The sequence below is a fragment of the Heterocephalus glaber genome, unplaced genomic scaffold (assembly GCF_053883595.1).
Source record: "Heterocephalus glaber isolate CG9 unplaced genomic scaffold, H.glaber_assembly_v1.0 deba00001553, whole genome shotgun sequence".
NCBI classification, from domain to species: Eukaryota; Metazoa; Chordata; class Mammalia; order Rodentia; family Bathyergidae; genus Heterocephalus; species Heterocephalus glaber.
The window spans coordinates 33,071,636-33,094,884 of record NW_028258344.1 but is presented as its reverse complement, the minus strand read 5'-3'; the positions used below and the strand labels follow the sequence as shown (position 1 = coordinate 33,094,884).

Here is a 23,249-nt window from a genome sequence, read left to right as displayed (position 1 = left end):
AAACAAATGGAATCCATAAAACAGATGCAAATAGATTTCCAGGACATGAAAAACTCCATTGAAAGTCTACACAGCAGAATGGGCCAATGTGAGGACAGAATTTCAGATATAGAAGATAAGACTGCAATTAATGACCAGGAAAAGAAAAATTGCTTCAAAATTAGAAGGGAACACAAGAAAGCAATCCAGCAGCTGCTAGATGATGCAAAGAAAAATAACATAAGACTGATTGGAGTCAATGAAGAAACAGGAGAGAGTGGAGATGACGTAAAAGAACTATTCACAGAAGTAATGGCAGAAAACTTCCCAAGCAGGGGAAAAGAGCTTGACATACAGATAAGTGAGGCATATAGGACTTCAAATAGCCTTGATCAAAAAAAAATCTACACATAGGCATATAATGGTTAAGATTCCAGAAACACAACAGAAGAACAAAGTTGTCCAAGCAGTCAGAGAAAAGAAACAAATCACATACAAAGGAAAGCCCATCAGAATCACAGAAGACTTCTCAACACAAACCATCAAGGCAAGAAGAGCTTGCAGTGACATATTCCAAGCCCTAAAGGAAAACAGCCTCCAACTCAGATTGATGTACCCTGCAAAACTATCTTTCAAAATGGATGGAGAAATAAGATACTTTCATGACAAAGAGCACCTTAGGAACTTCGTGAATACCAAACCAGCACTCCACAAAATTTTAGACAATATCCTAGGAACAGACATTGAGGATCACAACCCCAAGAAGCAAAGCAGAATGAACCCATCTGGCATGACAAGAAATTAAATGGAAAGGGGGAGAACCCAACAAAAACAAAAAGTCATGGTAATTACAAGTCAATATGTATCAGTTATAACCATCAATGTTAATGGTCTTAATTCACCAATCAAAAGAAACAGACTGGCAGAATTGGTCAAGAAGCTAAATCCAACAATATGCTGCATACAAGAAACACACTTCATTCAAAAGGAAACTCATAGACTGAAAGTTAAAGGGTGGAAAACAATACTCCATGTGACGGGAACCTGAAAAAAAGCAGGAGTAGCTATCCTCTTGGCAGATCAAGTAGATTTCAAACCAACACTGATTAAGAGAGACAAAGAAGGACACTACCTCCTTGTAAAGGGAAGAATCCAAGAGGAAGAGATGACAATCATAAATATCTATGCACCAAACCCTAGTGCACCCAACTATATAAAATAAATAGTAATGGACATGAAAAGTCATATATGCACTAATACAATTGTAGTGGGGGACCTCAACACCCCACTATCACAAATAGATAGATCAACTAGATGAAAAATAAGTAATGAAATACTCAAACTCAATCGAACTCTTGAAGAAATGAACTTAAGAGATGTTTACAGAGTCTTCCACCCCACAAAATCAGAATACACATTCTTCTCAGCTGCACATGGGTCATTCTCAAAAATAGACCCTAAAGTCTTTGTAAATAGGGAAGGGTGGAGGGGATATAGGGAGGACTAGGAATGGGGAAAAAATAAGAAGTGAGATGCATTGTGTAAAGGTACAATTCCCAATGAGAAATGTAATTGTGTTGTATACCTACAATGTACCAATAAAAGAATTTAACAAAAAAAAAAACTTCAAGTGTTGGCCATAGCAACAGGAGCTAACATTCATTAAGTGGTTACCATGTGCCAGGATTAGATAATAAACTGATCACCACAACAACCACATGAAAATAGGTACTATTTTTACCTCCTTGTAAAAGACAGGCTCAGAGAGGTTAAAACATTGACAAAGTTGCAGGACCATGATCAAATATGGGCTGACAAGGCCTCAGGCCCCATGATAACCACCCTGCACATTGTGTACCTATCCTCTGAGCTCTTACTAGGCTTCAGACTCATACCAGGTGCATAGATATTATTCCCCAATTGGGTGATACTGAAAGATCAAAACTCCAGAATCTACCATTCCTTCTACAGTATTCCTATAAGCTAAATAATTACACAAGAAAATATTTATGATATGAAGTAAAACAGAAACAAATATACAGTATGTTCTTAACTACAAAAAAAAATGCTTAGAAAAAGTACAATAATAACAACGAGTACTAGACTGAATATTTACCATATGCCAGTGTGTCCTCTAGACTTTCCTCACCAAAGCCTTAAAAGGTAAATTAGTAAAGACCTGACTCAAATCCAAGATCTGGGTGGCTTCAGAGTCTATCTTTTGCTTTATAGTTATTATCTCTAAGTGATGTATTAAGGGTAGGTTTTTTTCCTGTTTGTCGGGATTTAAGTATTTTCAAAATCTATCCATTATGATTTGATTTTAGAATCAGGAAAAAAATAACGGAAAGACATAATTTGAGAACACATATAAAATAATTGAAGAAAAAACTGCAAATCTGGCTGTTTCAGCCAGTCATCATATTTCTTTTAGCTTCATGTTAACAAAGCAATTGGTTTATTATTATTATTCTTTTGGTATCCTTTTGCAAAAGCATGATAATCCAAGCAACCTACAATCATCTTTTTCTGCTTAAATGGCAGTTTTACTTAGGGCTGCCACCCGCCTCCAAAACCATTATATTAAGATGATGAATCAGGAAGTTTGCACAGGTAGGCTGGTAACTTTGTCACTACCTAATAATAATGAAAACCACTATTCTAATTTTCCAAAGGCTCTACCATGAATTTTTATTGTGTTAATTTGTGTAGGGAATTTGATGTGAAGTTCTCTGAAAGACAATTTAAAAAGATATTTACATACAAACTTAAAATTTTTTTGAAAGCATTTTCTCAATGTCTAACTGGTAGAGAAAAGCACATAGAGGTAAAAAATTCCTATTTGTTAATAACAATTCCTAGTGTTATCACACAACAGATTATTACATAATAATCTTGCCTATTTTATTTAATCTGATCAATACTGATCTTTTGATTTCACTTCCTACTGATGCAAAAAGTAGGACAATTGATATGCTATTTTAACTTAGTTACCATCTAACAATTTACAGCATATCCATGAATAAAACTTCGGCCAGGGCCGGGGATTTAGGTCAGTGGTTCTGTTGCCTGCCTCACAAAAGCAAGGTCCCAAATTCGATCCCCAGTACAAAAAAAAACTTCGGCCATCTCTTTGCCTTAATGTAAGTTGTTTCTTTCAATTTAAATGATCAGACCTCACTGAATCATAATGGATTTACTCTTATATTTCTACAAAAAGCATCCTAAATAACCTGAAGTTGCATTTGGCCATTTTCTTTTGAACTGCAAAAAGTAGATATGAAATAAGCTTTGAAAGATTTTCAAATCTTGCTTTGCAGTTTTCTAAAAATAAGTTGTTTTTGTAAACAGAAATAATACTTTCCAAATCAAGACTAATTTCTCTGAAGATCTTTGGTGCCATATCTTTCTTAAAACTCTAAAAGCTTCAATTTTGGCAAAATATTTTTGTAAGAAGTTTTAAATCTGCCTATAGTCATATTTATAACTGAATATCATATCTAAATAAAGGTATTATTTTTCTCCTAGCAGATTAGTTAAGGTACAAACTTTTTATAATATATGAGAAATCAGCTTATTAAATTCACTGTAACCTATTGATATGAATCGTGGCAAGTTCTTTGGAGGCGAAATTTATCAAATGTTAAATATAAACACCCTTTGATCCATGTTCAGGAATTTATTAACAGACACACTCATTCATTTGGAAAGCATGGGGGGAGCAGGTGCTGTGCTCACAGATATGCACTAAAGGGTGTAACTCAGTGGTGAGTACTGGCCTAGTATGCACAAGGTCCTAGGTTCAATCCCCAGCACCACATGTAAAGAATGTGCATTAAGATAAAAATGAGATTAAGAAAGTAGTGCTATTTATGAGCACATTGAAAAAATAAAATGCAAATAAATTTAAATTTAATAAAGAAGTGAAATGCCAGTCATGGGGCACACACCTATAACCCCAACACTTTGGGAAGCTGAGGCAGGGGGACTGTAAATTCCAGCCCAGGCAATGTAGTGCCTCAGGAAAGCCTGGTCTATAGGTGAAAAGGGCTGGGGACATAGCCCACTGCAAAGGCTCTGGCTTCAATCCCTAGTACTACCAAAAAGGCGGGGAGGGAGAAGAAAAAAGAAAACAAAGCAAGGCTTGTTCATTTGAAAACTGTAATCCATCACTAATACCATTAATTAAAGATCTAAATAAATGACACTCTGCATTCATAGGTTAAAAAAGTTATTTTGTGTAGTGCATGATACTATCCTACACCAATCAATAGACTCAATTATATCCCTATCCAGATCCTAGATGGCTTTCTGCAAATTTAATAAACAATGAACTAAATTTAATAAACAATGAAATGGAATGGACTCAAAATAGTCAAGATATTAATGAATCTATTATCTACAAAATGGAGATTAGAAGATAGTGAATATAAACATTCCCCCAGATACACTGTCTTTTTGATCATTCAGCAAATATTTGTTGAATACCAACAATGTCAGGCATTACTTATTAAATTTAAAAACTCAAGATAGACAAATATAAATCATATGCTCCCATTTGTTTGGCTTTTTTTAAATGAGGGTATATTAATATATACATAAAAATTGGTGGAAGGATCCATAAGAAACTATTCATTGTAGTAACATCTTGGGAGAAAGATTTCCCAAGTGTATTAGCACTGTATGGGCTTTGTACAGTTTAAATGTTGAATATGTACTTTAATTAATATCTGATTAAAAATTTAACACAAAATTTAATCATATATGGAAGCACATAGTTCAGGAAGGGTGCAGAGAAAAGCAAAGTTATAACATGAAGATGGCACAGAGTCCATCCCTGTAATCCCAGCACTCAGAAGGCTGAGGCAGGAGGATCGCCTTGAGTTTGAGGCCAGTCTGGACTACATATTGAGTTCAAGACCAGCCTAAAATACATAGTGAGACACTGTCTCGTGAAAAAAATAGAGAAGCAGGAGGAGAAAGCAGCAGCAGAGGAGGAGGAGGTATAGAATCAGTTTCAAAAGGACACATGCCTCAACTGATATATAAATACTCAGTATTTAATATGTGATTATGAGCTGTATTTATAGACAATAAAATACTTCTATAGCTATCTGGGAAAGGGAGCTCTAAGTATCTGTTTGTTTAGGCCAAATGGGCATTTTTAGATCAAATTCTCTTCTGACTCAAATTCACATGATAGCTTTGCACACTATCATATAAAAATGTCAGGTTGGAAAACACTGGGCAGCCATATTTTTTAAAGCAGGAGTGTGAAGAATGCACATCTTTGCATTCCCAAAGCACCTCACAGACTTATACACCTGCTTAAGCCTTCCAGATCTACATCCCAATTTGCTTTGGTTGCTAGAAGGCAATTATCTGTGGCGTGCTGACTCTTTCCAATGTCCAGACCAATGCCACTTAAGCACAGTGTATGTGGTTCTTAGCCCAAGGCATGTAGACATACAAGAGGCAGCAAGGGGGACACTCTACAGGATGTCCTGGTGCAGAAAAGGATAATCCTGTAGAATCAAGAACTGTCCTTTCCCAAATAACAGTGAACTTGAAAACTTTTAAAAATTGAAGTGTTCCGATTCTGCCACACCTGTGTGAAGCTCTTACTCTGTGTGGACTCCTTGAACACATCCATTCATTCCTTCACTTAAATCAGGGCACTGCAGAGGCCACAGACATCCAGAGGTTCTGCAAAGCACAGATCTTGTTGCCACAGCAACTTGAAGGTTAAGCAAATATAAAAGAAACCATCTCACTGGACTCTGAGCTCCAATGGCTAGTCCGAAGCATATGGTTCCCAGTAGCAAGGCAAAAATCACATTTCTGAATAATGACACATCTTACCGCAGTGAACATGAGTCCTTGAAAAAGTAGTTGCCCTGTGCTGCCGAGTGTACTTCCCTTTGTTACTAGAGTTCTTATCTGTTTGCAGTTAGATGCACACTGAACCTATGCTTCCCAAACCTACATAATAAAGGGAGCTGGGGCCAGGGATGTAGCTCAGCAGCGCCGCACCTGCCTGGCAAGCACAATGTACCAAGTTCAATTCCCGGTACCTAAATAAATAAATAAAGGGAGGTGAAATTAGAGATAAATTGGGAGGTAGTTCAAAGTATTCAACTGGGGTTTTCACTCCTGTCTGCCTCTCATTTAAGTCATCTCTCATTGATTCCCTATTATATTGGCTAACGTGACATTTTTTTGAACCAAAAATCAGAACCTTCGGTCTTACAAAGGGCTAGTTTTGATTTGGGAATTTGCTATGTCCAAAACATAGAGATAAAGGTAACATTATAATTCAGTATAGAGTTCAGTCATTTAGTTAATTTTAGCAGGTTTTTCCTGAGCATCTACTATGCCCGCAGGCACTGTTCTAGGCCCTTGGTGATATACTTGGGAAGACAAGGGATAAACAAGTTCAAAAGATAGTATATTAAAATTTGATATGTGCTGCAGGGAAAAATAAGGCATGGAGTAGAGGTAGAGCACTGCCAGCTTAAATAAGGTGGTCAGCAAAGGCCTCACTATAGTGACATCTGAGTGAAGATCTGAAGGAGATGAAGGATGAGTGATAATTTCAGGCAAAGGAAGAACATGGAGCAGAGGCCCTAAGAAGAAAGCGTGCCTGCCTAGTGCTTGGAGGAACAGGCAGGGTGGGGCGGGAGCAGCCAGGGGAAGGAGAGGCTCTGGGGCAAAGGGGACTGGACCAAGGATGAGTCAGGCACTATGCAGACATAGGCTCTGAGTCTGAGCTGAGTGGGAAACACCTAGGGAGTTTGAAGCAGAGGACTAAGATGCTCTCTGGTGTTTCTAGAGGATCATTTTTGACTGCTTTGTTGAGAATGGGGTGGGATGAGGAGACTGGAGGCAAGGAGACTTGGTGCAACACTGTGTAGCAGGCCAGGCAGGAGACAGTGATGGCTTAAACCAGGGTGCTATCATGAGAAGTGGTGGGAAGTTGGCAAACACAATTACTTGTATCCCAGAAAATGAGAATATAATGAATTATCTCCATACCTACATTGCCTGGTCTAATTATTTCTTTTTGCCTTAAATCCAACCTTATCATATTTTGAATGTCATCTCCAAGTCATTTAATATAGACAAAAAGATCTCCTGCTCATCAAATAGGCCAAGGCCATTCAACTGAGAGTTCTTCCACTTGTGTCAACTTCACCTTGGTATCTTATTTTATGTTGCCTTTGTATTCTAGAAAGATTAAGACTTAACTGTGAGCTAGGAAGAGGAAATAGAGACCCATCGGAAAGGAGGCACTGTCAAAGTAAGAGATATTTAGACCAGAAGAAATGAAGAGGAGACAGCACATCCATACACAATATGTAAGTTATCCTGCACCCAGATGCTACCTAGCCAGGAGTAAGAAGAGAAGAGATAAAGATCAAAGAGGATGCTACAACTGAAATAAATGGATCCACATGAATCCTATATTGGAAGACTGAAGATACCGAGGTCTATATTAGAAATGCTGTGCCTGGGATACCTGTGGAATATTTACGTAGAGATATCTAAACCAGAGTAGGAAATAAGTTTGAAAGCATAGAGAAAAAAATCAAGGCTAACGACCAATGGTGACATCATTTTACTGTTCCAGCAGTTATGAAAGCTTGTAGTTCTAGCCCTGCTTTTAGGGCACAGTATCTTTCTTCCCTATCCACAGCCTGATTTCCAAGGCCCTTATCTTCCAGCATTCATAAATAATGAGGGTCTACTCAGTGTCACTATTTAGCTGTTCTCCAGCCTCTGCTCATCCTAAATCATCTTCAATACTGCTCTGCAAGGAACTGAACACATGAACATGTTATTTCTTAGTGTTCTCCAATGGTTCCCAAAGCTGCATAAAGTACAAGTTCCTCAGCTTCACCCAGCATAAAGCCATTGCTCATCTCTCCCTCCTCATCTTCCTTGAAATTCATACTAAGGGGAAAAAAGTATTCAGGGTTCCCCTAAACACTATCTATTTCCTACTTCCTTACCTTCCATGAATTGCTCCCTATCACCCAACATTCATCTTCCAAACCTAGCTCTCAGAACTCTGCCACCTTCACTAATGTTCCCAGCAGAATTAACATTCTCACTTCCACCTCTGCAACTTAATTACCTATACGCCAGTTTAGAAGTCCCAGAGCCCACTGATATTTCAAGACTGACATCTCTCAGTTCTCTCCTCTCTCCAGCTCCTCCTTAAATGCCCTGTCTCAGAGAATGGTACTGTCTTTAGCTCAGACACTGAAAATAGAAATCTGAGCTCATCATACAACCCACTTTCAAAACATCAAGTTGGGATCATTTTAGTGCTCATAACTATAATGCTACCATGAATTCTGATCCCCTTTATTTTAGTTTTGATTTCCGGTCTCCATCTCTCAAGTCTTACCTGATGAGATCACCTTCTTTTTTACAATTTTGATGGCACTGTATCACTTTCTCAGCATGGCCCACTCTTCCTTCCTTACCCACAGCCCCCACCTTCAACCATTCACAAAGAACTCTCAATGTTCCTCCTAAAATCCCTCTACTTCAAGTTTCTCTCCATTCACTGCTATTCCTTAGTTGAGACCATGTTATCTTTCATCTGCAGAATCATCCAAGGTTTAACCCTTTGCCTACTTTCTTATCCCCACCCCTATGCCTTTGGGACAAACCTCTAACTCTTTTGGGCCCACTGCCTGCTCACTATCTTGTTTCCAAGTCCTTGCTTGCACACTCAACCTATAACTTATATTCTTGTCCTTCACATAAACCACTCTCTTGTCTCAAACTTTCTTACACTTTCTTATACCTTTCCCCCAGCTAACTTCTACTGTTCCTGATCCTTTAGGTCTCAGCTTAGATACACATACACACACACCACAAAAAGAAAAAAAAATTCCCATGAAACTGAATGGGGGAAAGTTGGTGTGAAGGAGAGAAAATGCTTCTTTTCCAGTCCTGCTGGCTCCCTACTGTGGGAACTCAGTTATGCGACGCCAGCCTTCTTTCTGCCCCCTTAGTCACCCAGTCCCCACAGAGATGGTCTATCTGGTAAAACCCAGTAGAATCATTCAGCCTCAGGAGACCTTCTTAGACCCAATCCTCTGAGGAACTAGCTGCCTGCAGAGAGCAACAGTCCAACCTCCTTGTAAGCCAGTAAGTCGGGCAAATTCAGGAAGTCCAGTTATTTAAGACCCAAGTGGTTCTCAGAACAAGTCCTAAAACACAATGATGTTTCAGGCTCCATCTTTACTCTTCTTTTCCAGACTGGAAAAAAAGATGCTATTTATTTTGGACTCCCTCCAAGGTCATGAAAACCCATCCTAACATGCCTCCTATTACACTATACTACCACTAGGCTGTAACCTTCTTGAGAGCAAGAATGAGCAATTCTCATGGCCTTCACACCCTTATTACAATGCCTAGCACATACCAAATGCTCAACATACTGATCAGTAAATGAAGTCCACCATGCCCTGCACCCCAGAAACCAGACCAGTGTCATTTTTCATGCACCTTTCTCTGCCCTCATACTTCACAAAGTCCACAATACCAAATTGTCTGTGCTTTTAGAAAGAAGCTGCACTCCTGCACTTCTTGCTACATGTCATTCTTTAAATCTAGATTACTTTGGGGGCCTGGTAAATTCCGTTTATGACAAACCTACTGCCAACATCATACTAAATCAAACTAAAATGGGGAAAAACTAAAAACTTTTCCTCCAAAATCAAGAAGAAGACAAAGATGTGCACTATCACCATTCCTGTTCAACTCAGTGCTTGAAACCTTAGCTAGAACAATTAGGCAAGAGAAAGAAAGAACAGGGATATGTGTAGAAGGAAAGAAGCCAAACTATCCTTATTTGCAGATGGCATGGGTCTTTACACAGAAGACTCACCAAAAAGCTCCTGGAACTAATAAATAAATTCAGCACAGTAGCATCAGGATACAAAATCAATACACAGAAATCAATAGCTTTCTTGTACTCCAATGATGAACCCACCAAGAAATTAGAAAAAAAAACCACTCGTAATACAGTAGTTTCAAGAAAATTAAATACTTAAGAAGTAACCTAACTGGAAAGTGAAAGACCGCTACAATGAAAACTATAGTACTTTGAAAAACGGAGATCAAAGAGGCATCAGAAAATGGAAAGATATCCCCTGTTCCTGGATAGGCAGAACCAATATTGTCAAAGTGGCCATACTTCCCAAAACGATATATATAGATTTAATGCAATCCCAATCAAAATACCAACAGCATTCCTCACAGAAAAAGAAAAAAAAATCCTAAAATTTATATGGAACCAGAAGAGACCTAGAATAGCAAAAGTAATCCTGAGTATCAAGAGTAAAGCAGGAGGCATCACAACCCTGGATTTCAAGTTATACTACAAAGGTATAGTAATTAAAAAAAAAAAAACAGCAGGGTACTGACACAAAAACAGGTATGTGAATCAATGGAACAAAATAGAGTATGCTGTAATAACTCCAGGCACATTCAGCCATCTTATCTTTGACAAAAGGGCCAAAAACACATTCTGAAGGAAAGATAGAAAAACTACACCTGCAAAAGAATGAATACCCATATCTCTCACCATTTATTAAACTAAAATCAAGATGGATCACAGACTAAATATTAAAACAGAAATATTTAATCTGCTGGAAGATAAAACAGGTAAAAATCTTGACAAAGGAATAGGTAAAGACTTTCTGAGCAGAACTTCAACGTATAAAAAATAATATCAAGAAGGCCAGGGATTTAGCTCAGTGGTTCCGCTGCCTACCCTGCAAGTGCAAGGACCCAAGTTTGATCTCCACTACCAAAATAATAATAATAATAATAATAACATCAAGAATCAACAAATGGAAATACATCAAGTTAATAAGCTTCTGCACAGCAAAGAGAACAACCAACAGAGTGAAGAGATAACCTACACAATGGAAAAAATGTTTGGAAGCTACTCCTTGGACAAAGGAATAATATTTAGAATATATAAAGAATTCAAAAATAAAAGAATTCAAAATATGAGACCACAAACAATAGAAGACCCAATCAAAAAGTAGGCAAATGAAATGAACAGACACTTCTCAGAACTACAGACGGCCAATAAATACATGAAAAAATGTTCAGCATCTTTGGCCATTAGAGAAATGCAAATTAAAACAACAGAGATTTCATCTTACTCCAAAAAGAATAACTATTATCAAGAAATCAAATAGTGGGCTGGGGATTTAGCTCAGTGGCGCCACGCCTGCCTGGCAAGCGCAAGGTCCTGAGTTCAATCCCAGGCACACACACACAAAAAAGAATCAAATAGTAACAAATGCTGAAAAGGCTGCAGGGAAAAAGAACCCCTTCTGAAGTTGTTGATGAAAATGTAAACTAGTATAAGCACTATGGAAATCAGTATGGAGATCCCTCCCAAAAGTAAAAATGGAAATTTCATTGAAGTTATTCCCCTTCTAGGTATCTAGAATAAGTCATTGTATTACAGTGATACATGCAAACCCAAGTTCATAGCAGCACAATTCATAATAGCTAAACTTTTGAAGCAGCCTAGATATCCATCAACAGATGAATATATAAAGAATGTGGTATATCTGCACAATGGAGCACTACTCTGCTATAAAGGAAGATAAACTTGATTCATTTGTAGAGAAATGGATGTACCTTGCAACCATGTTAAATGAAATAAATCAGACACACAAGTTTAAATATCACATGGTTTAATCTTATATAAAAAACCTAAAATACAAGTAATGTAAAGAGTAAAATAAAAGATAAGAGGAAACAGAGAGCTAGATCTTTTGCAAGTGAAAAGGAGATCATGACATGGTGGGAGTGAGGAGGGAAGGGGAAGATGTAAAAAGAATTAATCTGTTATGTACATGTACCAACTCCCTATGATAAATGCAATTATTACTTACTGCAAGCATGCACTAGTCAAAATAAAAACTAAAATTTCACAAAATTAACTTAATCTTATCACATGAGGTGAATTCTGATATTTCCCATTTTATTCCAATTTATTTTTTTACAGTCTATTTTGCTCTACCAAATTGATTTCAAGGCCTACTCGTGCGCAATTATCCAGTTTCAAAACCATGAACTTTCTGAACTGAAGGTATGGATGTTTTTTCAACCACGATCATCTCCAAAGAACACCAGCACTTCATAGGAACTTAAAATTACCAACTCTTGATAGACAACTGAAGGGTTGGATATTATGCTCGGGTGAACCAGGAGCAATTAAAAACAGGGTTCATTTCTTTTTGGATTTTTACATCCCCAGAACACCACACAGAGCCAGGCCTAGAGCCAGTTCTCAACACATGTTTATTGAATTGAGACCTACTAGCTAATAGCACAATTTAATATAGCATTTCACAAATAAGTTTTATGACAAAAGCATTTCTCTTGGTCATGGCAGCAAAGATATCCAAATAAGGGGTTCTAATTATAGCTTGTATTTGCCCTCAAAAACATGATGTTCCTGGGAACAGCCTTCCACTTCACAGATGCTAAGACTTTTCTTCTTTCAAGAATTCAGACTCCATCCGCTATGTGCCAGGAAGGGGACAAACCACACTGACAGGTGCCTCACTTGCCTCAAAAACCAATCCTCACAATTTCTATTTTTCTTAGTTAAAGGAATTTCACAATTGTCAGATTACAATCAATCTTTAAGTGATTTATTTTTCTCTTCTCAAATTGTATTGTCTAATGGTGTCAGAAACTGTGATATGGTCTGTGTGACCTTACTATAATCCTAATGATTTGTGAAAAAAAAAACTGAAAAAGGGTTTTGACTGTTAGTAAGTTTTTCTACTTGACTAAAGAAATTTTGATAAAAGCTTAAGATGTTCAAATTTCTCTGGGGGCAGAACTTGTCTTGGATATCATTGCTTCTTTTTCCTTTCTTTTCTTTTCCCCTTCCTACTTCTTTTCATCTGTGTATGTTATGTTCATTATAGGTCCAGTGAAGATATGGTGACACAACAAAGAAGTCGGAGGGACAGAGGTGGAAGCCTTCAGATGCACCTCTCCCCGTTTTACCTCTGGGACGAGGAGTCTACAGACAGCTCAGGTTTTGATTTTTGTGCTGTTTAATTTTTATGTGAATTTTTTGGTGAAAATTCAGTACAATAATGGAGTCATTGCTGTCAAATCCCACTAAAACGGAGTTAAGGAACCACGGGAAAGAAAGGAAACTCTACTCAGGGCTGCCTACTCCAGAACTTTAGCATAGAAGCAATCTAAGGGGAAAACCTGTATCTTTAAGACTGTGTTTTGTCAGCAACTAACTTCAGAACTCTGACCTTACTACTTTGCTGCCAATCAGAAGTTTGCCATCTGTTAAAAGCAGGAAAAGAGCCTGTGACCTTTCCTCCAAAAAAACCCTGTGTAGATATCTCTGTGGTAGTGAAATTCCTTTATCCTCTGGTCACACCCAAGCATGTGTGTTTGGATTGCAATCCTATTCTTTGTTTCTTCCCAAACAAAACTTCTTTACTGTAGATTCGTCCTATTTTTTTTTTTTTTTACTTCTGATAGTTTGTATTAATGATTGATTGCACAGCCAAGATCTGCAACCATAGAAGGATATTCTTCATCAAAAAGGGCTTCATATAAGGCCAGTGTTGGCTCTAGGACTCACTCCCAACCGTGACCTCTCCTATTCCCCAAAGGGCCTGCTACGCTCTAATCCTTCCCTATGTGCACACGACTTTGAAACCTCCAACCTCGAAAATCAACATCAGACCTACATCTAATTTTGGAATATGACCCCAAAGGCTTCCCCTCTCCCCGGACAGTCCCAGCCCCGGAATCCAGATGCCCCGTCCTTGAGCTCGCCTCCCTGCGTTCTGGGACCGCTCGCCCTCGCTCCTGGGACCCCGGGAAGCCCCGGCTGCTCTCCTCCCCGGGAATCCCGGCCCTCTCTCCCAGCGCTCAGGACGCCCAGTCTAGGCGCGTGCCTCTCTGAGCCCTGGGACCTTGCTCCTCGCAAGGCGTGCCCGGGGCCGCCACCTCGGAGGCAGGCACTGGCAGGGGAGTAGCCAAACCCTCCGATCCGCCGGCGCCGCCTTACCCGCCGAGAACCGAGGCTGCAGGGCAGCTGGGAAGCCCGAGCAAAAGGCACACGGACCAGCCAAGCCATTTTGTCCGCAGATCTGTCCGGAAGACAGCACAGCGGGCGCAGGGCGGGCCCGGAGCGCAGAGATCTGGGGCGGGACGAGCGAAGGGAAGCTGAGGACCTGCAACCCAAGGCTGAGTAGGGGGTTGCCTCGTTTGGCCTCCCCTACTCTTTTCTGTGTGCTCCAGGCCCGGAGTGTTTTGTAAGGCGGGGCGTGGCAGCGACGTGTGCTTGTGTGGGTAGACAAACCCTTGGGCTCTGCAATAGTGTGCAGATTGCACAAGCCACGCGGAGTGCCAATACTTTTTTTTTTCACCAGTGACTTACGTTTATTCTTTAAATGCATGTTTAAATTTCACAGTCGATGTGGCGCTAAATCACTTTATGTCAGTAATTTCTCGGGTTTAAAACAGGGCCTCACTTTTCCGAAGGCCAAAACAGCTGAAGTTTCGCAGGACACACCGCCCCTTCGCTGAAATGCAGCATGACTTGGACTTTATTTTTCTCTGAAATAGCCTAAGGCACACCTAAAAAGCAATCACTGGCCTTTAGTACGGTTAACTCTTGAAGTCAGAGCTTTGAACTGCGCAGATCAGTTTGTAAGCTTTTTTATAAGCTCCTCCTTCCTTGACTTGAGATGAGAAAACGAAAAAAACCTGGCAAGCCACGTAGCCTAGAAATATATATAATAAATACATAAATATATATAAAAAACCTGATATGTCATGTATTCATAAAATATATGTAGATAAGTCCATTTTATGACTTACCATTATAAAATATACCCGATCTACTTGAAAAGTTAAAATTTATCAAACTTGAAGTGCACAGACTATACACATGGAGTTATTTTCACTCAAGAGAAATGTAAAGGTCATAATGAAGAGCTAAACCACAACTATTTTAAATTAACTGCAGTACACCCTATACAGTTACCTCCTGTTGTTATTGTGATGACCCCAGGTGTTGCAAGTAATGTTTAAAAACTATCTGCTTATGCATGGTTTATTTCTCTAGGAAATTGCATATTGCAGTAATAGAGGATCTCTCACAGTTCCTTCTTGTTTCTCACTATATGTAACACATACAAAATAGGTTTTTATGTTATTAGTAAGACTTCTGGTAGGTAGCAGAGTATTAGTAGTTAAACTTTGGGAGAGTTGCAAAGGAGGCTATCTTTTTATTTACTGTCTTTCCTTCCCCTATATCCAGTACAATAGTGAATCCTTAACACTTGTCCAATGAGTAAGTCCTGACACTATTGCCATTTTCTAAAGATGCTATCATAAAAATAACAGAAAAGAAAATTTGTAACATTGATGGGAACTACAGAAGAGCAGACTAGGGCATAAAATAAGCAGCTGGTTCCAAAAGCAATTAATTATTCCTATTAAGCAGGAGCCATGGTATCTAAAATCAGTGCTTGTGATGTTGCCCATTTAAAGCTGGTATTTCTCAACATTATTCTTTGTTTCAGACTGTTCGGCACCTGCCTGGGTCACCTTTCCCATTGCTGGAGTGAATTATCTGACACCCACAATTTAAACAAGAATTTTTTGGGGTAATGGTTTCAGAGGATTCAATCCATGGTCAACAGGCTCAAAGGCAGGAATTTCATGGCTGAGCTGCTTAGTTCATGACAGTTAAGAAGGGCAACAGGGAAGCAGGGCTGGAGAGGAAAGGAATAGGGAGCAGGTATAGTACCCAAGGTCATATCTGCATGACCTACCCAGACACACTCAAAGTGAGCTTTACTCACCCCCTAGGTAGCACCCAAACCAATAAAGTTGACAGTTAAACTTAACAGTCACAACACATTATATATACATTTGATTAATCTTCACAAGCTTTTGTAAAGTCTATACTACAATTATCAACATTTGGGAAATGGAAACAAAGGGCAGTTAGGCATTATTGTCCAGTTTATGGAATCAAATAGAATCTGAGCCCAGATATCCTTGGCTGTAGGCTCCATGCTCTTAGGTACTGTACTTTATTTCTTATTGCTAGGATGTGGACTTAGTAGTTAGACTGCTGGGGCTCAAACTGATCTATACATCTCACTAAATGTGTAATGTTTAGCCAGTTATAAACTTTCTCTGCCTAATATCCTTGTCTGTGAAGTACACATATAAAAGGTTCATAAGGTTCTGCCAAGGCTTGGACATTAGTTATTGTTTATCACCAGAGACTGATATGTTTTATCTGCTTGGCACATAGAAGGCTGGGGGTTTTTTCTGACTTTACAATTGTCTGAGCAGACTGTCTGCAATTCTGGTTTAAAACTTATTCAATAATAATATTGTTTCCTTTTGTCTTTGTATAGAGGTTTTCTGGTGTGGTAGGAGATTTTTGTCCTTAATTATATTGTCCCAATAGCAGCAAATGTTAGCCAAAATTCTAGGCACCTAATCCTAAAATACATAATTACAACAGCCCAGACTGCTGTGGTAATAAAGAACCATGTCTCCTAGAAATGGCCAGGGGGTTACTTAGGGGAAAGGGAAGGAATAAAATGACTGCAGAATCTTTCACTGGTTTCTGTCCCATTATTGAAGAATATCAGTAATGGTCACCCAAAAGTGAGTCAGGATTACTTCTAATGGGAGATGCAAGAAAAATGTCCACCAGCACCCTGAGAGTTACACACCTGATTGTGAGAAAAGGAGGCTAAAGTTGTCAGTGTCCCTCTCTCTGGCTTTTGATTGGGTGCTCACTCCAGGGGTTGTACATCACAGGGACTGCTTGAGAGTGGCGCCCCAAGGACTCTGTCAAGTCTGAGGCTAAAGGGATCCAGGGGTTGCACTGAGAAGCAGACAACCTGATTATTTTGTTCTTGCCACAACTCTGCTACAAAGTGGCTTTCTGCTATTTGGCAAATAAAATTTACCAACTTTATTTTCCTCATAATTAGAGGCAATGATGTAATTCACTTCAAAATCACTTGTAGTTCTATAAATCTATGATTTTGCAAGCAAGTTAAATTTAGCAGAATTATTACAGGTCACCTGGTATGATACTAAGAAGGTCATTGTGAAATGATGCTGTTAGGATAAAGTAACTGCTAGGTATGTCTTATGTAACTCTGGTGCTGGAATACTTCATTCAATTTACACCTTTTAGATAGTTGCAAAGCTTCAAACTTTCTAAGTACTTTGCATTCATTAATTAGTTTTTGAATGACTTCTGAAATGGAAGTTTGCCATTATATATAGTTATTATTTGATCTCATTCTGTAAAGTCTGGTCTTAATGCTCTGTTATTTGAGATTTTACATTCTTTTCTTTCAATTTTTTAAAAGTAAGTTATGCCAAACAGCTAATTTGATTCAAGTAGTTCACTGATGCTTCAATTCATTCTACTAAGTATATGCAGATTAGTCTTACACATACTGTTATATTCCCATATGAAGGTGAAATAAGTAAGACATACAGAAGTTAAATTATTTATTCTAATAAAATACATTTATTTTATCTACTGAATAATCTCCAGGATCATAAAATACATCTTGAATCAATCTTTGTTCTCCAATGCTTCTTTCCCCCACACCCCACTGACCTCAGTTCCAAAATAATAGTTGGGATAAGAAGTGAAAGAGGTTCAGTGAGTAGTCGAGTCCATGCAGTTAGGTGGTGGCCATGTGTCCACACTATGGTGACTAACAGAAATACAAGCATAACTTAGACAATAGAGGCCAGAAGACAACTTAGACACCACCACCAAGGAATGAAAAAGAAGCTAATGTGTGTTTTATACCTACCATGTATAACATAGTATCTAATTTAATCCTAATAATAATATTGCAAAGCTGCTATTACTTAATCCTGCTTATTGAACTACTTTTGATAGTTGCATTACTTATCTTGAGACAATTAAATTCTACCTCTGTTAAACCTTTAATTTAAATTAACCTTATTAGAAACTAGTGGAAGGGTTAATAGAATTTTGGAGAACAAGATAGTCTTGCTTGTTTTAGTGGTGTTGGAGACTGAACCCAGGCCAAGTACTCTACCATTGAACTATTTGCCCAACCCTTTTCAAAATCTTTCCCAACTATTTTCCAACTATTTTCCCACTATTTGCCCAACGCTTTTCAAAATTTTTCCATGAGATTGGGTCTCACTAAGTTGGCAAGGCTGCTCTGGAACTTGTAATCCTCCCACTTAGGCCTCCTGAGTACCTGGGATTACACCCATGCTGCATACAGTGATCTTTTAAATGGTCTTACACTGAAAGGAATGGAGAAAGAAATTTAAGATATGTAGAAGAGATAACTGGTAAAGTAAGACCCTAGGAGAAATGAGAGGAAAGAGGTTTATGTGAAATTTGAGGAACTGTTCCTAAACTGGAAGATCAAGTCATATCCAGAAGTCAGATACGAAGGCCCCTAGTTAACAAGACAGACTCCATATTGCTGCTTGACCCACCTGCCTGCCCTTTAGATGAACTCAGAAGGAGAAAGCTTAGAAACCTCCTCCCCTTAGAAAGTCTCTTTAGAAATAACAATTAATCAACTATTGTTTTAAAAATGATGTAACAGCAGGACGTTCCACTTCTGTACCTTTTGCTTGCTTTACTAGTTCTATCCCATAGCGGGGCCTAGAAACTGTTGGCCTCAAAGGTGTATAAAACATGTTTGTCTCCCCCGAGTTGGGGCTCGAGTCCGATGCTCAGCTCCGGTCTGGCCGGTAGTAAACTCCTGTGTGGATTTAATATCCGTCTCTGATTGGTTCTTTCTCACTGGGTCTAACAAGATATAAGAAGGCAAAGATAAGACGTGGGTATAGATTTTAAAAGAAAAGAAGTTTGTCTCACTATAGAGATAGAAGTAGAATATAGTCATCAATTATAAGAAAACTCATCAATTTCCTTAATAAGCTGTGATTCCATATTATTAGATGGCAGGGAAAGGATTACCAGATTTGAGGAATTCGGCAAGTAATGATACAGCTCTTCAGGTTTATGAAGACTAGCTTTTCTTAAACGAGGAAGAAGAACTAAAGAATTATGCTCTGAACTTCAAATAATTTGTTTGTGGGTTTGCTTTATATTTTCAAAGACACACAGACTTTACTCAGAATCCTCACTGATTAGCTCATTATAGCACTATTTCATGGTTTGGGCTTTGTTAGAGCTCATAGGCATGTGAGCTGTAGACCTGAGCAAGAGCTAAGGGTAAAAGCAGTTATGAGAATGGCAGTGCAGTACTAGGAGCTGAGCTAAAGGTAAAAACAATGCAGTTATAGACCTAGTATAAACCTAGATAGGAAGGAGACTAAGAAGAGACTGACATCCTGGGTAAAATGGAGGAATCAAGTGACTGGAAGTCTGCACAGCACTTAACAGCAGGTGTAAAGGGAGTGCGCACATACAGAAGCTACAAAGCCAGCAGCTCACATCATAAAGTAGGATAATAATCCCAGAGGTGATGGATATGTAAACATCTAGAGTACGACCAGGCAAGAGGATAGTGTATGTGGAAAGAAATGAAAGTTACAGGAGCTGAGAGAGTCAGAAAAAATGATCTTGATCTAGGAGAGATTTTACAAGCAGAGCAAAGTAATACACTAAAATGGAAAGTAACATTTGATGAGGAAATAGTAGCTCTATTTGGTCCACAGCTATGGTAGGTATCATTGGGAAAGTTATTGGAGCAAACTATCCTAAAATCTATCAAGGGAAGCTGTGGCCCAGGGCGAGAAACATGTTTTATTTAAGACAAGATGTAGAGGAAGATTCTATAAAGACCCTATAGCCCTAAAAGTGTTTGTTAATCAAGAACAGAGGTAAGCAGAGATGCTAGCAAGCTAGATAAAGCAGAGAGCATGAAGCAATGAGCAGACCAATTTGCTACTGATTTTCGAATCTATTTGCATTGTGCTCCCTTTTTTCAATTTTTCTGGACTCTGCTTGTGAGATTTGTGTTGTTGCCAAGCAACAGATGGAAATCACGAGCTCTTCATTTTTCTTTATCACACCACCACTATTTTCCCTCCTGGCAATGTGACAGCAAATAAGGCTAGGTTATAGTGTAACTCAGCTGGAAAGGACTGGCCTAATAAGAGAAGGTGACTTTACCCTGGTGGAGCTGCAGGACCTAGCCAACAAGTACCATAAGAAACAAGGGGAATACTTATGGGACTGTATTCCAAGGATGCTAAACAAGAGGCCAATGGAAAATACATTTAGGTGAGAGAGGGCTTATTGATTTGGAAGAACTCTACGGAGAAATGACTTAACATCCTGGCAAGGACCTTGAGACACATTCCTATCTTGTTTCTTTGATAGCTCTAGAATTTTGAGAAAAAAATGGTAATCTACACTAAGAGAGGCAGAAGTGTCAGAATTGCCATGCATGACAGTGAATACACTGATTAGAATGTGCAGAAAAGAGAGAATGCTCTTGTAATGCCATGTAAGGCTGGACACACCACCAGATGTTGAAGTTCTGATTCAGATATTCCATTTATTAAAGTGAGAAGGAATTCTCTGGTGAGATGGGCAAAAGCATCATCGAGAATCTGAATGGTAGCTCTCTTCCATAGGTCTAATTAATAATCATAGATGCTGTTATAGAACTGACTTTATAGATAACAATGAGGATAATAGAATTCTGAAATAAAGGAGACTAGGCAGTGGCATTCAGCTATCAGAAAAATATAATTATCCCAATGACTGGCAAGACTGGAGTGGTAGCCAAAAACTCTTGACCCAGAGAGAGCTTTAGAGATGGTTAATAGAATATGGCCCTGGGGAGAAAGACAGAAGCTAGCCAGCAGGGTATGCTCAATCAAGAGAATGGAAGGACACCATGGAAAGATTATATAAAGAAGGAGGCTGCAACCTCAAGTGAAAAGTCAGTCTCTTACCCAATTTCCTGGCTTGTGCCTACTTAGCAATCCAGAACCTGTTGACTCAAGAGAGGCAGGATTTCCAGGAGGAAGGATCCTGCAACACCATGGCAAAAGAGCTACTGACTATGGACTAAAAATGTGAACCAAAATAAATCTCTCCTCCTTTAAGCTGTGGCTGTCAGATTTTGTGTTCCAGTTATGCAAAATTGACTAAGATAGCATCACTATTATGAAATAACTGACAAAGGCTCCTTGTAAAATAAAGAGAGGTTTATTTTGGCGTATAGTTCTGGAGGTTCGAAGTTGGTTCAAGTATCAACTTTGTGCAAGGTTTAAGTCTGTGATCTGGGCCTCTACAGAGGGTCCCACATCATGTCAAGAGAGTTCCATTATTTTGAAGCAATTACTCATGTCTTGAGCCAGAAGGAGAGAAGGGGGTAGGGAGAGCAAGAGAGCTGAAGGCCCCAAGGACTTAAGGACTTCCCACTTACCCCTCATATCCTGAAAGTCCATCGGACCTCCCACTACCATCACTTTAAGGACTAAGCCTTTCTGTATAGACCTTGGGGGACACTCACCCAAATCATAGCAATACTCATGAACCCAAAATGTGACTATGGCCCTAGGTGGCATGGAATATACAGAAACCAGACAGTTCATGAAACCCTTACCCAGGTATGGCTTGCAGTGAGTCCATTGAGTACATGGACCATTTGATGGTCTTTTCCCTAGTTCCCAAATGTATAATAGAAATGGATATACTTTGTAGTTAGAACAACGTCCCATCAGTTCCTTGGGCTATGGAATAAGAGCTATCAAAAGACCTAAGGGCAAGTCTGTAAAATTGCACAGTCAAGATAATGAATAAAAAAATACAGGAGAATGGTAGCTATTAGTGCCTTTTTTGATTTTCTACATATCTCCACTTAATTCACCATACTTGCCTTATAAAAGACTAACAGTTCATAGAGAAAAAAGCAGTACTACAATGCAATAAAAAAAAAAAACCTCAACTACAGCTGCTGAGGCCTGAAGCTGTAGCTCAGTGGTAGAGCACTTGCCTAGTGTCAGGAGCAATGCTACATAACTTTAGGGAAAAACCATTTGATTAAGCCTAGCTCTCCCACCTACAGGCCAGCTATGGCATTTTGAGGCATAATTCCATTTTGGCCTCCAGTCACAACTGAGACCTCAATGATCCCATGACGCTGTGATGCTCCATGACCCGATTACACCAGCTGAAGACATCCTGGAAGGAACAAAATCTTCATCTACTCAGTTCCTCATTGTTCTTGGATTTCCAACACCTCCCCCCCCACCACCAGTCATTTGTTACACTTTGTTTATCCTGATGTACTGAACTCTCTGCAAGTCATCTGTTACATCTGTTTCTCCTGATGTACTGAATAAAAGGTGCAGTAAACTGGGGGCTTGGGGCTTTGGTCTTTGCCCCCCAGAGCAGCACTGATCAGACTCAAAGCTCAGCTTCTCAGTCTCATTTTTCTAACTTTCCTGTAATTCACTGTGTACTGCCGTGGCTCGCAGGAGACTAGGACTTACTGCAGAGGTTCTAGTAAGGTCCTCTTTCCCTGTTCCCTACAGCCTAGCAGGTTTGAGGCCCTGGATTCCATCCCCAGTGCTGGAAAAAAAAACAACCCACAAATTACAGCCTCTGCACCTGGTGTGAAATCTTACAGGAGCAGAGAAATATGAGTTCAGGTAACTGGCTTGAGCTGAGTGGTATGATGAACATTTTTTCCCCCAATCTTCTCAGGAAATATACTCTAAAAGTGTTCATATTCAATTAGAAAGAATAATAGAAAATATTTACAGTGCTGTCCCATGGCTATTTTGCTTCTCTTAATTTCTATCACAATACACCCCTAATCTGAAAATTCAAAATCTGAAATGCTCCAAAACCTTAATTTTTTTGAGTGTTAACATAAAGGTACAAGTTTCATACCATAAAACTTTATTTTGTGTAAAAAATGTAAAACATTGTATAAATTACCTTCAGGCTATGTGTGTATGTGTATGGATTATAAATGAATTGTTTAAACTTGGGTTCCCTCTCCCAGATATCTCATTATGTATATGCAAATATTTCAAAATATGAAATAAATCAGAAATCCAAAACACTTCCAGTCCCAAGAATTTTGGATAATAGAAACTCAATCTATATCGTTTTAACAACTCTAAACTCACTGGCATGCTAATCTACTACACGGTCGGTATTATACAAATCAGATTGGATGAGCAAGGATTGGCCA

At 38.9% G+C, this 23,249-nt stretch overlaps 1 protein-coding gene across 2 annotated transcripts in view; it reads right to left on the bottom strand.

The window, feature by feature from the left end:
- The window catches only part of Decr1 (2,4-dienoyl-CoA reductase 1), a 37,627-nt gene extending 23,273 nt beyond the window's left edge, over positions 1–14,354 (bottom strand). Inside the window, exon 1 of one of the 2 annotated variants that reach the window (XM_004841963.4) lies at positions 14,081–14,354. In XM_004841963.4, coding sequence (XP_004842020.2) covers positions 14,081–14,149 — 69 coding nt within the window. In that variant the 5' untranslated portion in view covers positions 14,150–14,354. The remainder of the gene's footprint in view (positions 1–14,080) is intronic. The other variant, XM_004841964.4, reaches the window with a different exon arrangement.
- Positions 14,355–23,249: the final 8,895 nt, after the last annotated feature.